General features: G+C 33.6%; 3 protein-coding genes across 4 annotated transcripts; 2 read left to right on the top strand and 1 right to left on the bottom strand.

Moving 5' to 3' along the window:
• The first annotated feature begins 2387 nt into the window (after positions 1–2387).
• Positions 2388–5034, top strand: PIG-Q (phosphatidylinositol glycan anchor biosynthesis class Q). The gene is made up of 8 exons (XM_073976693.1): positions 2388–3143; positions 3212–3320; positions 3383–3518; positions 3583–3727; positions 4143–4219; positions 4291–4406; positions 4547–4661; positions 4726–5034. The coding sequence occupies exons 1-8, from the start codon at positions 2452–2454 to the stop codon at positions 4938–4940; spliced, it is 1605 nt and encodes a 534-aa protein (XP_073832794.1). The 5' UTR covers positions 2388–2451; the 3' UTR covers positions 4941–5034.
• On the bottom strand, positions 4528–9438 carry LOC141398907 (vesicle transport protein GOT1B). Of its 2 annotated transcripts, none has more exons than XR_012411726.1 (6): positions 9252–9438; positions 9070–9161; positions 8776–8954; positions 8631–8712; positions 5271–5555; positions 4528–4865 (listed from the first exon to the last, which is right to left on the bottom strand). XR_012411726.1 is itself a non-coding variant. In XM_073976700.1 (6 exons), the coding sequence occupies exons 1-6, from the start codon at positions 9274–9276 to the stop codon at positions 4845–4847; spliced, it is 438 nt and encodes a 145-aa protein (XP_073832801.1). In that variant the 5' UTR covers positions 9277–9438; the 3' UTR covers positions 4528–4844. The 2 variants fall into 2 exon arrangements, 1 of the variants encoding a protein (XP_073832801.1); XM_073976700.1 differs by having other exon boundaries at positions 5517–5555.
• Positions 6142–7004, top strand: UQCR-14 (Ubiquinol-cytochrome c reductase 14 kDa subunit). The gene is made up of 3 exons (XM_073976702.1): positions 6142–6324; positions 6464–6511; positions 6626–7004. The coding sequence occupies exons 1-3, from the start codon at positions 6285–6287 to the stop codon at positions 6871–6873; spliced, it is 336 nt and encodes a 111-aa protein (XP_073832803.1). The 5' UTR covers positions 6142–6284; the 3' UTR covers positions 6874–7004.
• Positions 9439–13619: the final 4181 nt, after the last annotated feature.

Here is a 13619-nt window from a genome sequence, read left to right as displayed (position 1 = left end):
TGGAATTTTTTGAACAATACATTGAATAATAATTTCGGAATGAAGTTGTGCTAAGAAAATATGAAAATTAGTAATGTTTGCAAAATTGTTTTGACATTCTTGTTACAGTTTGCTAATACATCTACCTTAATAATTCTCTCTCAAAATAAATGAGAGAATTTGGTGGGTGTTTTGACTTAGCCTCTCTGAGAGAGTATTTCCTTTGGTAAACAACGGGGGATGAACTGTTTAAAATGCACTTTATTAAAAGTTGTTCACTTATAAAGTGAAGGCTATTAATATTAATGGGCCGATTCCGTACAGCGAGGCGAGTCGTGTCGCGTCGCCAAATGCAATTTTTCGATTCCGTATGGCAATATCGCCTGACGTCGTCAAATTTTGTCGCCGAAATGTTCATTTTCCGGCGACAACAAATTAGCTGTCGCCGTACATTTTTACTAACGAATAAAAATAAAATAAAAATAACTTGTTATCGACGATTATTTTCTATCGCTGTACGTAGTGCATTTTTTAAATTTTGTCACAGAGACGATAGACGACGCGACATGACTCGCCTCGCTGTACGGAATCGGCCCATAAATAATTTTTTGTTTTGCAGAAATTCATATTTTTTCAACTTGTATTTTAACGACTGCAAACACTAATTTTTGGTTAATGATAGCATGCATATGTATTTATTTTAATTCTAATTTTATCACAATTTCTCAAAACGACTGAAAAGGACTTTTCCCAATTTCTCTTGTTATTTTGTGTAAAGAATGCTCACAATTATTTACTAATATCATTTTTCCTCTATAAACCGCCAATAAACAAAATTTTTTACATTTTAAACAAAAATACAATAAGAAATCTTTCATTTCGTTTGTTTACGATAGGCCATTTGGCTACGAGAAATTACTCGCAAATTTATGCTCAATTTCTCGATAATTTTACTCGATAACGAATGTTGTCATCCCAACTTTGAGTACTCGGGTCGAAACAACTCGATATCGAATCACGTAATTAGGCCCCAGGTTTTTTTGTCTTGAGATACGTTTAATTGGCCATTGAGGCTTTGTATCATATATGAATTTTGAAATAAATAAATAAATAAATTATTGTAAAGTTAAGGCTTACCCAACTTTTACACATGCCAGTGGCAGTTCGAAAAAACCAATACATACACAATATTTTACTACCACAATTACATTTTTTGAATTGTCGACTCCACTGGCACTAGATTTTTCATGCCAGCAAAATTTTGAGCTGGCTGCCAATGATATGTCGAAAATGAAAAAAGAGTTGCCGAGACTATTTTTTAATCCATGTACATTTTTGTTTCTTTTAAGAATGCAAAGATTTAATGCATATTTTCAAAAAGATTAGGAAACACAAATAATACGTCTCGGTAGCTGCAATATATTAGTGGTTAGTAAAGACATAATTTTGATGTTTTTCATGCAAATATAGGTTGATAAATAATTTCCCCTCTGAGATTATACAATATTGAAAAGGCGGTAATACCAGATTCATTATGTTTATGATTGAAAACAATCTTTTTAAAACGAAATAAAATAAAAAGTAATAAAATATGTTGTGAATTGTGTTTTAAATCTGAAATATAATGTACTTTTGTGTGTTAATGCGCCTTAAAATAATTAATAATTAATTTTGAAATTGAACTTGCACTGGCATGTGTAAACACACAAGAAAACTGTATGACAGTCGAACACTTTTTCGGCATTTTCGAGTATAATACATGTACTCAATTGGCACCAATTCACTGGCATGTGTAACTGAAGCGTTAACGACAGTACATTACTGCAATAAATATTGAAATATACAGGGCAATCATGAATAAAAATTCCGTGCGGAATTTGTTCCTTTTCCCCAATTTCACAATTTTTTATTTACGTACTTATGTCCAAAAAGGGAATATTTTTGTAGATTAGGCAAGAATATTCCATAATTAGGAGATTCTAGCAGTTTTCCACGTTTTAAAATAATGATTTTTCAGAAATTTTCACCTTTATAAATTATTTTCCTTGCGGAAAAATTCCGAGGGAAATATATATGAATGCCCTGATTATATTCGACTGTTTGTCTTTCCATCAATATTCGTCGGTATCTGCTAACGATTTCTACAATCGGTAACACAAAGTTACAGAATAGCACATTCGTTAACTCAACCGAATATTTTTGTTAACTACCGATGTCGGTTCGTTATTAAAAAAAGTTACAGAGTTGCACTACAGAAGGTTTTTGTAAATTTCTTGTTTTGCGTTTTTTTCTTTTTTGTTAGTTGCAACACTGTTTTGTTTCACTTGTTATCATTTAAGGAGAATACCGTTTAAAATCACCTGTGTAACCATTTCATAGTGAGTGCCTCATAGATTTTTTTTTAGTTTTTGTCACTTTCTTCTTTCTACACACATTCTAAACATTAATTTGCTTTTGAAAAACTTTGTTTAAATGAGTATTAAAATATTTCTGCCGATAGAACTTTTTTATAACAAAGAAAATAGTAATATTTATGGTGAAATAAAAATAGGCGATAATAATTGTATATCGTATTACATTGCCTGCGCCATCAGTTCTGGCCGTCGTGATGAAGAAGAAAAGATTGATAGATTGCAAAAAAAGTTTCGACATTTGGGACACATTATAAATGCCAAAGAAGCCATTAGTACACAACGTAACCATGATGTGGCTTTATCCTTTGTCTATGATCGTGAAACACCTAATATTTATTTAAATAAATTAAGCATAAAACCTGAGAAGGCGGGTAAGATAAATGTTTTTCTCTACGAAGAACGGCGCATACTTAAGCTGCAGGATTTAAAGGAATCCATTGAAAATCCACCAAGAAAATCAACTCAAGAATGTTGCGATGAAGAGGAAACAAGTTGTGATGATGATATGCATTTTCTCTATCAATTGCTATATACCAAAGAATCCCTGGAGCAACAGGATACGGGAGTAGATTCTGAAGATTTCTTTTTATACGATGTTAAACGTTGTGTCTTTCGAAGTTTTGAATTTATATTCAATTTAATGATGTGGCTTTTGACCATATTCCTATATCAGCCACCATTTAAATATATTTTTCAACACACTGTCCTGTGTGAACACTATAAGGAGTGGATGAAATTTAGGAGGTGCAGGTAAAAATGTATAGGTATTAAAAAAAATAAATAAGGCTATATTATGTACCTGTTGTGACTCTTTTCAGAAAACGCCGTTTCAACATTGCCTTTGATACCTTTTTGGGCTTGTGTGTCATGTTAATTTTAGTTTTATGTATTGACAATCCAGGAAATTATCTCATCAAGTCTTCACATGTAAGTTTGTGGTACTAAAAAATTAAAGTTTTTGTTAACGATACTATTGGTGTTTTTTGTAGTTCATTGTTAACAAATTTCGCATACTATTGCATTCATTGAAAGGCTCACCAATTGGTTTGAAATTAAATGTTCAGTTGAACAACTTCCTCTTGGAATGTTTTGGTTATCATGTGGAATTGTGGGATACATTTTTAAGTGAGTATAACATCATTATTCTGCGTTTGTTTTTTTAATGTTTGAATTTTATTTTCCAATACAGATGCCATAGAACCGTGTATTAGACAGCTATTTGTACCCATAACATTTCTGGGTTCCATGGGTCTGTCATATCAATTGGCCTTACTTAGTGATATTATATCGGTTATTGGTTTGCATGCTCACTGTTTTAGCATTTATGCGGCTGTGTAAGTATTATTTGATTACATTCCATAATAGTACATTTACATTTACGAAATCCACTCGATTTCATGTCATTTCTATTGCGTAGATGTCAAAGGAAATCCAGTGGATTTCAGATGAGTTTTCATTTGACGCATACGCAAAGGAAATGACTGTTAAAATCCACTCGATATCGTAAATGTAAACGTACTATAAAGGCAATTTTTAGGGAAAGTCCATATTTTCCAAGAATCGAGACAAAAAGTGTGGTTATATCTCATTACTTTAAGTACAGTTCAAGAGGGCCTCTTAAACAGGCTGAATTTCGTATCCAGGAGAGGTCTTTTTTAAGATTTCACTTGATTCAAGATGGTGTCCCTAAACTGCACTTAAGCGCCATAACCTCACTTTATGCTTATATAATTTCTTTTTCCTTTTCAGCTTATATAAAGTCGAAATAAAGGGCCTTCAAGTTCTGTGGAAAATGTTTTTGGGTAAACGAAAAAATGTGCTAAAAAGTAAGGTTATGTTTTACCAAACAATAAGTTTAATACTACTCATGAATGTATCCAACTCTGCCATATTTCAGATCGTGTCGAATCACATAGCTATATGAATCGTCAGCTATATTTGGGTACGGTGTTCTTTGCTTGTTTACTATTTCTCTTTCCCACAGTACTTACCTATTATGTTGTCTTTACAACGGTAAGTTTTGCAATAATGAACAATAGCGGTATTCACACATGGTGGTAATATTTTAAATCCACCACCAGAGTGAATTCCGCTAATGAAACAATAAAAAAAAAAAACAAAAAACAAAATAAAATTTAAACATACCATTTCAGCTGCGTCTTGGTATTGGTTTTGTTAGCTATATTTTAAAAATGATACGTAGACAAATATTGGAATTTCCTATGGAAATGTTACTAAATTGGAGTGTTGGTCGTTTTTATGATAGTGGTAAGTTGTTGGATTATGTTGAATGATTTGTTGAAATGAAATGTGTTTTTTGTTTTGTTTTCAGATTCTTTGCAATTGGAATATGTGGAACATACTCCATCACCTCTGCTGCAACAGGATACAGCTGAAATGAAAATGTGCGTTTTCAAGTTGAAGGTTAATTCGTCTTCCCTGGGTCGTGTACTATCCTGTCATAGTGGTGTCCTGCAAGAGTTAGTTGCAAATGAAAATAATTCCATTAAAAATGTTTGCCAAAAAATATTAACGGGTACATTTTAAGTTTTTTTTTTTGGTTAGTAAACTAAAATAAATACAAAAAGCCATAACTTTTTTGTAAAACAAAAAATAAAATTTTGTGAACAAATTAAAGCAACTGACTGATTTTAATAAGCACGGGTTATTCAATTGAGAGATTTTCAAGGAAGTTTTCCTTAACATGCAGCAATCACAGTAAATCAAAGTCAGATTTCTTGTTATTTTAGAGATTTTTTTGTTATATTTTTTCTTCGTTTTTCGCACAGGCAGAGCAGACACAACACACATACACAGATTAATTACTTTGTACAAAAACTTAATGAAATTATATCGTTAATTTTCTTTTTCACTTACACTGTAAATATTCATCTCGTTTAGAAAAAATTGTATATTGTTGATTGCTTTTATGCAAACAAAATTTGATTACAAAGTAATAGATTTTGTTCTTTTCTTTTTGTTTGTCTTTTTCGTTTGGTTCTTAGTTAAGAGGGGATTGTTTTTTTTTTCTAAATTAAATTATACTAAACATCTCTTTTTTATATTTACTTAGATGAGATATAATTACACAAGAAAGGAAAAGAAAGTATTTTAAAACTATACCCTCGTTCGGCCAGCATCACCGCCAAGTTTTTGTACGAGCTGAAAAATAATAAGAAAAATTATTTGTTATTAATGATATAAAACCAATCAAGAGCAGTCAAAGTAACATCTCCTAAGGGTACACTTTAGTATGATTTGTATATAACTGTCACAGTATGTTTACATGTTAAGGCAAATACCATTATTCAGCAACAGGCTTGTTCCTGTTAACATCAGACCAATAAAAGTCCTGTCAAATGGATAATTTGTTATCCAGCAAAACCTTAAAAGTACACAGACGCCGCTAATTTATTAATCTATGTTCACATTTACACTTGACCATTTGTTTGCGGCAATTATCGATTATGGGATGTTAATTGCATTCTCAAATCAGTCCCTTTTCATTAGCGTACGTGTTAAGACAACATTTAGTAATTTTTTTTTTTTTTGCAAAATAACTTCCTAAATAAAACACAACATTTTTTCCACATTTTACTCTCCTCAATGCTCCCGTTAATTTTCATTCTCTTTTAAATTGTACATCAATAACGGCACTATGTATTTCGTGCATTCACACTGAAATGACATCACAGAAAAGAATAATACGACTCTGTATACAAAAGAGTAACCAGTAATCACCTAACCCATTACAATTTGAGGAGGCAGTTGTCATTTTGACATTTCAGCGACATCATATAAGTTTTTCAGAATTTCTGAAACTCAGCTGTAAAACAAGGCAACTTGTGAAGAAATTTTCAAGTTTTATTTAGAAATTAACAAAATAGAACAATGGCTGGCTATGTAGCAAGACGCGGTCCCATGGTTTTCTGTAAGTATCTCAAAGAAAAGGAGTAAAAGTAATTTACATTACTCATCTCCCAAGAAATCTAAACATAAAAACTAAGCAGCCTCCATTATTACGTAAACAATGAAATTGTAATGGTTTTTTCTCTATAATAATTTTATAGCCAGCTTGGGTAAATGGGCCTACAACTTGTCTGGATTCAATCAATATGGTATGTATTCCAAGTAGACGAATAGATAAGGGGAATTCCAAAAAGAGTTCCACTCAAGACTTCTATGTGCCACAAAAACCTAACCTCATTTTTTTGTTTGCAAAATTTTTATAGGTCTCCACCGTGACGATTGTTTGTATGAAAACGAAGATGTAAAGGAAGCAATCCGTCGTCTTCCCCGCAAATTGTATGATGAACGCAACTATCGTATCATGCGTGCTTTGCACTTGTCCATGACCAAGACAGTCTTGCCCAAGGATCAATGGACAAAATACGAAGATGATGTCAAATACTTGGAACCCTATTTGAATGAAGTCGTCAAGGAGCGTGAAGAACGTGAAGAATGGAATAAGAATCATTAAGCAGTGTCAAGAGCTTTGTGATTTCCAATAGCCATTCTTAGAAAAGTTATTTTGTAATTTCTAATAAACTATTAAAACAAACGATGTTAAGTGAAATATGGAGTGAAACCAATAAACAAATTTAAAACCTAGTTCAATGGAATAAAATTCTCGTCCACAAAAAAAAAAACTAAGCACAAATGTGAATGTTGTTAACAAGTTAAATTAAAATGTGTTCTGGAATGTTCGTTTGGTGAATCGGATTGGTGTTTTGTGGGCAAAAGCTGATATACTGCAAGAAAACCATCATGGACTTACGCGGATCGTTTTGAAATGTTTGTTACATGTAGACTTTGGAGTGTTACTTCTCAAAATACATTTTTTACGGACACTCAAGAAGGGACGATGTTAGATTTCTCTCATATCAAAGATTGCAACCTAGTGTTATGGGTACTTAGGAAATGTAAGCGAACATTACGTGGAGGAGTTGATGTTCTTATGTTGTAAATGGCCAAATGATGGCATGTTAAACATATTCCGTCACAGTCACCGGTTCGTCAAATTTCCTTGGAAACTTGGAATACATTTTTTTGGATTTCCTTTTCAACGTATGGTTTGGACTTCCCACATATGGAATCCAAAGCTCCAAGATAAGGTGCACAATTTGATAACTTTAGCCGTTAATGACCCCTCTATGGTTGTTTTGTAAATTTGGTCACATGAAGCCTTTGGAAACTTGGGCTAAAGTACATATAAATGTTCTTTGAAATTCTCTAATATTTCGATTCTAGCTATATACCTATTTTCAGTTAGGTCTTCCGAAATATGTATTCTAAAATTCCGAGATAAGGTAAAATGTGTGAAAACTTGAGCCAAAGTTTGCTTTAAGGACTCCATAGAAGCACCTCTTCTTTCAGAAAGGATCCATGGAAACACCCCTTCTTTCAGAAAGGGTCCATAGAAGCACCTCTTCTTTCAGAAAGGTTCCATAGAAGCACCCCTTCTTTCAGAAAGGGTCCATAGGAGCACATTTTCCTTGAAAAAGCGTCCATAGAAGCACCCTTTCCTTGAAAAAGGGTCCATAGAAGCACCGTTTCTTTTAGAAATGGTCCATAGAAGCACCCTTTCTTTGAGAAAAGATCAATAGAAGCAGCCTTCCTAGAAAAGGTCCATAGAAGAAAGTTCAGAATGTTTCTATAGAAGTACTTTTCTTTCAAAAAGGGTATATAGAAGAACTCGTTTTTGAAATTAGTCGCTCTCACGAGATATATCTTGGGCCGAATTAGCCGCTCTAATTACGTCTATAATGTTGTCCTATAATAGCCTCCCCTTTAGATTGTCTATAAAATACACCATTCTCCTTTCTGGGATGTTTATATCTCGACTCCCTTTAGTTCTTCTATAACTGTTTCCCTTTAGCTTTGCATGTTGCTTGTCTATAATAAAATCTCCTTTCTCTCTTCCACTTCTACTATGAAAGACTCCTAGACTGTGATAGATTCGCATCTACTCTTCCATAATAGGCGACTCAATTACGATTTGTGCGTCTATAAAAACTTCTTTGTCCCTATCCTTTTGCAGTTCAATCTTCAGCACGTCCTAAATAGACTCCCTTTGTACAGTCATTGCAAGCAATTATGTGGCACATTAGTCTTCTATCTCAACAATATCTGTTCTTATCATCATTACAACAGAGTGTCTGACCTATCCCAATATTAGTTATGTATATTATTTTCAGAAAGCACTGCATTTAAAGTTTCATACTTGCATTCACTTACCTTTTGCATGAATGGTGTATTAAACAATGAACCCAATATGGGGATCCGACTAAGAAAACTAATGGCCACTGGGAAGAAACCACTAAAATAAAACAAATACACAAATTACTATGAACAAAGTATTTAAAATCACATTAAAACTTACCTAAATAATGCAAAGAATCCATATGATTCAATTGCCATACCAATAATAGGGAATCCCAGCAAAACAACAAAAATGCCGCCAAAAAATGCTATGGAACCCTTGATTTTATGTCGTTGAAAGAAAAATCTAAATGTACGCTCTAAACCGATAACACAGCCCAAGCCTGATAAGAATAAAATCTGAAAAGGGCATAAAACACATTAGGAAGTGTTGACCTCACACAAACAAGGCATTGGGAAATATGCGGCTGTTTTAAAGGGGAAGCAACAATGAAGACAAGCGATATTTACTTACATTTCCAATGGCCAGTAAACCTTTGTCGAATAAGAATAGTACACCAAGAAATAGGAATGCTATACCCATTCCAGATAGGCCAATACCAATTTCTACAATTAGAGGAATTACAAATACATAATTTCAGGTTAAAGGGTTCGTAATTTGTTTTATTTTCCAAGTTTCTTTGTTGCATTACATACTTTGTAGATCTGTAACTTCAATCATGTTGTTGTTATTATATTTTAGTGCAGAATGATAATCTATTTATTTAATTTATTCTTATTATTTTTACTAAAAACAATCAAAACTACACAAATACAATATGAATTGAATTCCACGTAAACTAAAAAAAATGTTTTTCATAAACCAGCTGATAATGACAAATGCATTTAGGACGCCAGAGATCTTTAGATCGAAAAATGTTGTGAGTAATCGGTAGTATGAGTGCAACCCATGGTGGAATAATAAGGTGTAATCATGGTGGAATAATAAGGTGTAACGCCAAAAACAGCTGATCTTCATACCAGTTGTCAAAATGCGCTGTTGTGAATAAAATCACATACAAAATGTAAACAAGCAATTCACAGTAATACATTATTGTGAGCAAATTTGACGTTTGACATGATTTGATGTAACACCTTCTTATTCCACCATGGTGCAACCCATAACGGTTTTTTGTTAAAATTAGGGTACACTAGATAAGTTAAATTAATGAAAGACGTATCGCAAATCTTTAAAAGGCTTATTTTGGGTGCCATTTAGACTATACGGTATGTAAAACAGATTTAAATTAACGGTGTTAACGTCATTAATGTAAACATAATACTATGTTTACATTTACGAAATTCACTCGATTTCAGCTGTCAATATCTTTGCGTATACGTCAAATGAAAACTCATCTGAAATCGATTGGATTTCATTTGACGTTTCAGCAATGGAATTGACACTTGAAATAGAATGGATTTGGTAAATGTAAACATAGTATAAGATCAGTGTTAAACAGATGCGAGTAAATTTTAGTCTGTGTTTAGACACACAAATTTCTCGGGAAAGTAAATTGAGTTTTTGGGAGAGAGCGGAGAGGAAAGAGCTCCTCAATACTCTTTCCTACCCCCTATTGCCTAAAAACTGAATTTACTTTCCCGTGTGTGTAAACACGGACTTAAGAAAGTCAATTGACTTTCCTAAACAAGTCCTGGTACACACTAGAGTAATTTCACTGAAATTTTGACAAGAAATTTTATGTTTTTTTGGAAAAACACATCATTTCAAGAAACTAGTGTATACGGTTATTCTTATGAAACAAACAGTCCGTTTTATTTTACATTTTTTACGTCAAAATTTCAGTGAAATAGCTCTTATGCTATGTTTACATTTACGAAATCCACTCGATTTCATCTGTCAAATCCATAGGTTAAACGTCAAATGAAATCCAATGGATTTCAGATGAGATTTCATTTGACGTTTGAGCTATGGAATTGACAGATGAAATCGAGTGGATTTCGTAAATGTAAACTTAGCATTAGTGTGTGCCGGGGCCAACGGCAGATATCTTTGTGTTTTAGTGCCTAAATCTTTCCTCTTTAAAAGGAAAACAGAAATATTCTTAAGGGGTAGTTTACACTATATGTAAATGTCATATGACACGAAATAAAAACATTTCATATCTACCCACGCAGGCAATGTGGAGACGTAATTTTATTACATTTTTGCTGGTGTGGACGCACAAAGTAAATGGCGTAAGGAAAATCCCCAATATTGCACATATTAGCGACTATATAATGATGAAAAATTTCATGTCATATGATATTTACATATAGTGTAAACTACCCCTAAGCAAATAAATAAAAATTAGTATAAACAATAATGTTATGTTCTTACGGAGGTGGTCGATTGAATGAAAGACGATGTTTAAACATAACAATCAATTCATTTATTGAATAAAACTTTAAGTTGTTTTATGAGTTGAAATAAAGTATTAATTATGAAGAACAATGAAATATGACGAAATATGTACAGATGAGATGTCTATTAATTGGTGGTTGCGAAGTAACTGACTGACTGTGTACTGACAATGAGTAGAGAGAGATAATAACTTAAAACTACTGATGCATGCAACACTGCTATGATGCTGCCAGATTGTTGCATTTTATGTGGTAGTACTAGGGTTACCCTAATATCTCCCCTTTTAAGTTTGAACCTGGGTTCGGGATATTACTTCAACTGGTTGTCTTCAGTGGATGATTCTGGTTGATATGCTGTAGAATCTGTATACGGCAATTTAATGTTGAATTCTCGAAGTAATATGTCCAAAGGTGATAATTTGTTTGATGAAGCAGAAGTATCGCCTATTTTTGTTTGAAGTTTATCTGCATGTACCTTGATGCGACTTCCGTGTTTGGAATTATACTGACTTTCCTTTTTCTGATTTCTGTCCATGACTGATGAACATAGATTTTTATGAACGTTGAATACGTTGTGAGTTTTTCTTCTTGAAGATGCTTTTGCGGTCGCTCCTTCCTCTTCCCTTTTTTTTGAGTGCTGTTTTGACTTGTCTATTTGGGCTGGGATGAAAGTGAGCATTGAGTACTTGATAAACATTGTTAAATGACTTAGTCCCTGTGAACTTAATCTGATGACACCATTTTGCTATTGGAATATCCCATAGATTAAATTTCTCAATCCAATCTATGCCTAGGACATTTAATGATTCCAAATTTGAAATGTAACAATCCACAATTTTTGATTTTCCTGCAACTGACACTTCTATTGGAAAAAGTTTTGCAAAAAATGTGAGTTTATTGCCACCTGCATCTTCGGCGGTGTCTGTGGTTTCAAATGCATCCGGCTTTCCGATTCTTTTCCACGTTGATTTAGAAATTATGGTAATGTCTGATGCCGTGTCCAACTGTAGTTTCACTTGCTTTGAATTAATACTCACTGTAGCATATTTTCTTGCCTGCTTGATTTTGACTGGATCTGTTGTAGATACTGTTTTTGTGCTGAATTTTGTTTTGTTGTTGTTAAAATTCTGATGACTCACATTGTTCTGTTTAGAATTTTGGTCGTGATTGGTTTTGCTCTGTTGAGGTTTGTTGTTGTTGTGTTTTGATTTTCTCTGCCTGTGCATGCTGTTGCAAAAACCATCTTTGTGACCAATCTGTTGACACTTGGTACACTTGTGCTTGGAGTAGGGGCAATGTTTTGCATAATGCATATCTCCACAATACCAACATGCTGTTTTTGGTATCTTTTGTTTTTGTTGAGGCTTACCAATTTTGTTGCACTGTTTTTGGCTTCCCTCAATTAGTGCTGTGTCACTTTTCAAATCCAAAATGCTTTGTGTTTCATCAACTAGCTTTTCTAAGTTGACTACTTCCTTACTTTCATTAAGATGCCTTAATAAACGGATTCTGATGTCACTGTCTTGTGATGATTTAAGACCAAGTATGAAAATTAAACACTTGAACTGGTCTATAGTTAAGTCATCCAGTTTAAAAAGTTCACACTGAAGATTGACACGACTGGCGTATTCTTTAAAATCTTCATTTTCCATCTTTGTAATTTGGAGACACTTATAACGTAGACTTACTTGTGTTTCTGTTCTGCCAAATAGTCTTGTAAGATGCTTGATTGTGTCTGCCAATGAAAGTTCTTGAGGTTGTTTTGGTAACACGAAATTCTTGAATCGTTCATGAATGTGATTGGACATTTTTCTCCACAAAAGTCCTACTTTGTCTGCATCGTCCAGTGCACTTGCTTCCCTTTCGAAGATGTGTTTGAAACGATTGTACCACGATTCAAATAATAAACCACTGTCAGGCTCATAGTGAAAATCCGTCATGGAATTAGCTAAAGATTCCATGAGGTGGGCTTTTGCCACTGATGATTCACCTGGAATTGATGATGAAACTGTGTTTGCACCTTGTTGTCCAGCGATGATTTGTGTGAGTTTGTTGAGCAAATCCTGTTGATTCGCAAGTATTTGTAAAATATTCGCTTGTTCCGACATGTCTAGATTGTTCTAGTGTCTGTGTGTTTTCAGCCGTTACAATTTTTTTAGAGACGCTGCCGTTGTATATCTGTATGTGTGTACAGCAAAAATGATGAAATTCCCAACGTTGTAGTGGTGTGTGTGTTGAGCTGAAAAAAATTTCTGTATGTGTGAGACTGCAAACTGTTGTTTGTGTGAGTGTTGATCGCTGAAGATTTCTTGAAAATTCTTGTTAGAATATTCCTGATGAACTTGCGCCTGTGCGTTTTGATGTTTTCCTTGCAAATCTTCCTGCCACAACTTTTATTGTGTGCGATGTCTTGATGTTACTACGCAGCCTTGTTGAAAGTTCTGATGAAATTGTGAAATTCCTTTTGTTACTGTGTACTGTATTCAATTCACAATCCTCGTCGACAAATTGTTAGCGAGAATGATTCATCTTTGTTCCAAAATCCTCGTCGCCAAATTGTTAGCGAGAATGATACACCTTTGTTCCAAAATCCTCGTCGCCAAATTGTTATGTTCTTACGGAGGTGGTCGATTGAATGAAAGACGATGTTTAAACATAACAATC

Source organism: Musca autumnalis, unplaced genomic scaffold (genome assembly GCF_047663935.1).
Source record: "Musca autumnalis isolate F117 unplaced genomic scaffold, ASM4766393v1 scaffold_3, whole genome shotgun sequence".
In the NCBI taxonomy this organism is placed as follows: domain Eukaryota; kingdom Metazoa; phylum Arthropoda; class Insecta; order Diptera; family Muscidae; genus Musca; species Musca autumnalis.
The sequence above is the reverse complement of the archived record's forward strand: the minus strand, read 5'-3'. Positions and strand labels throughout refer to the sequence as shown.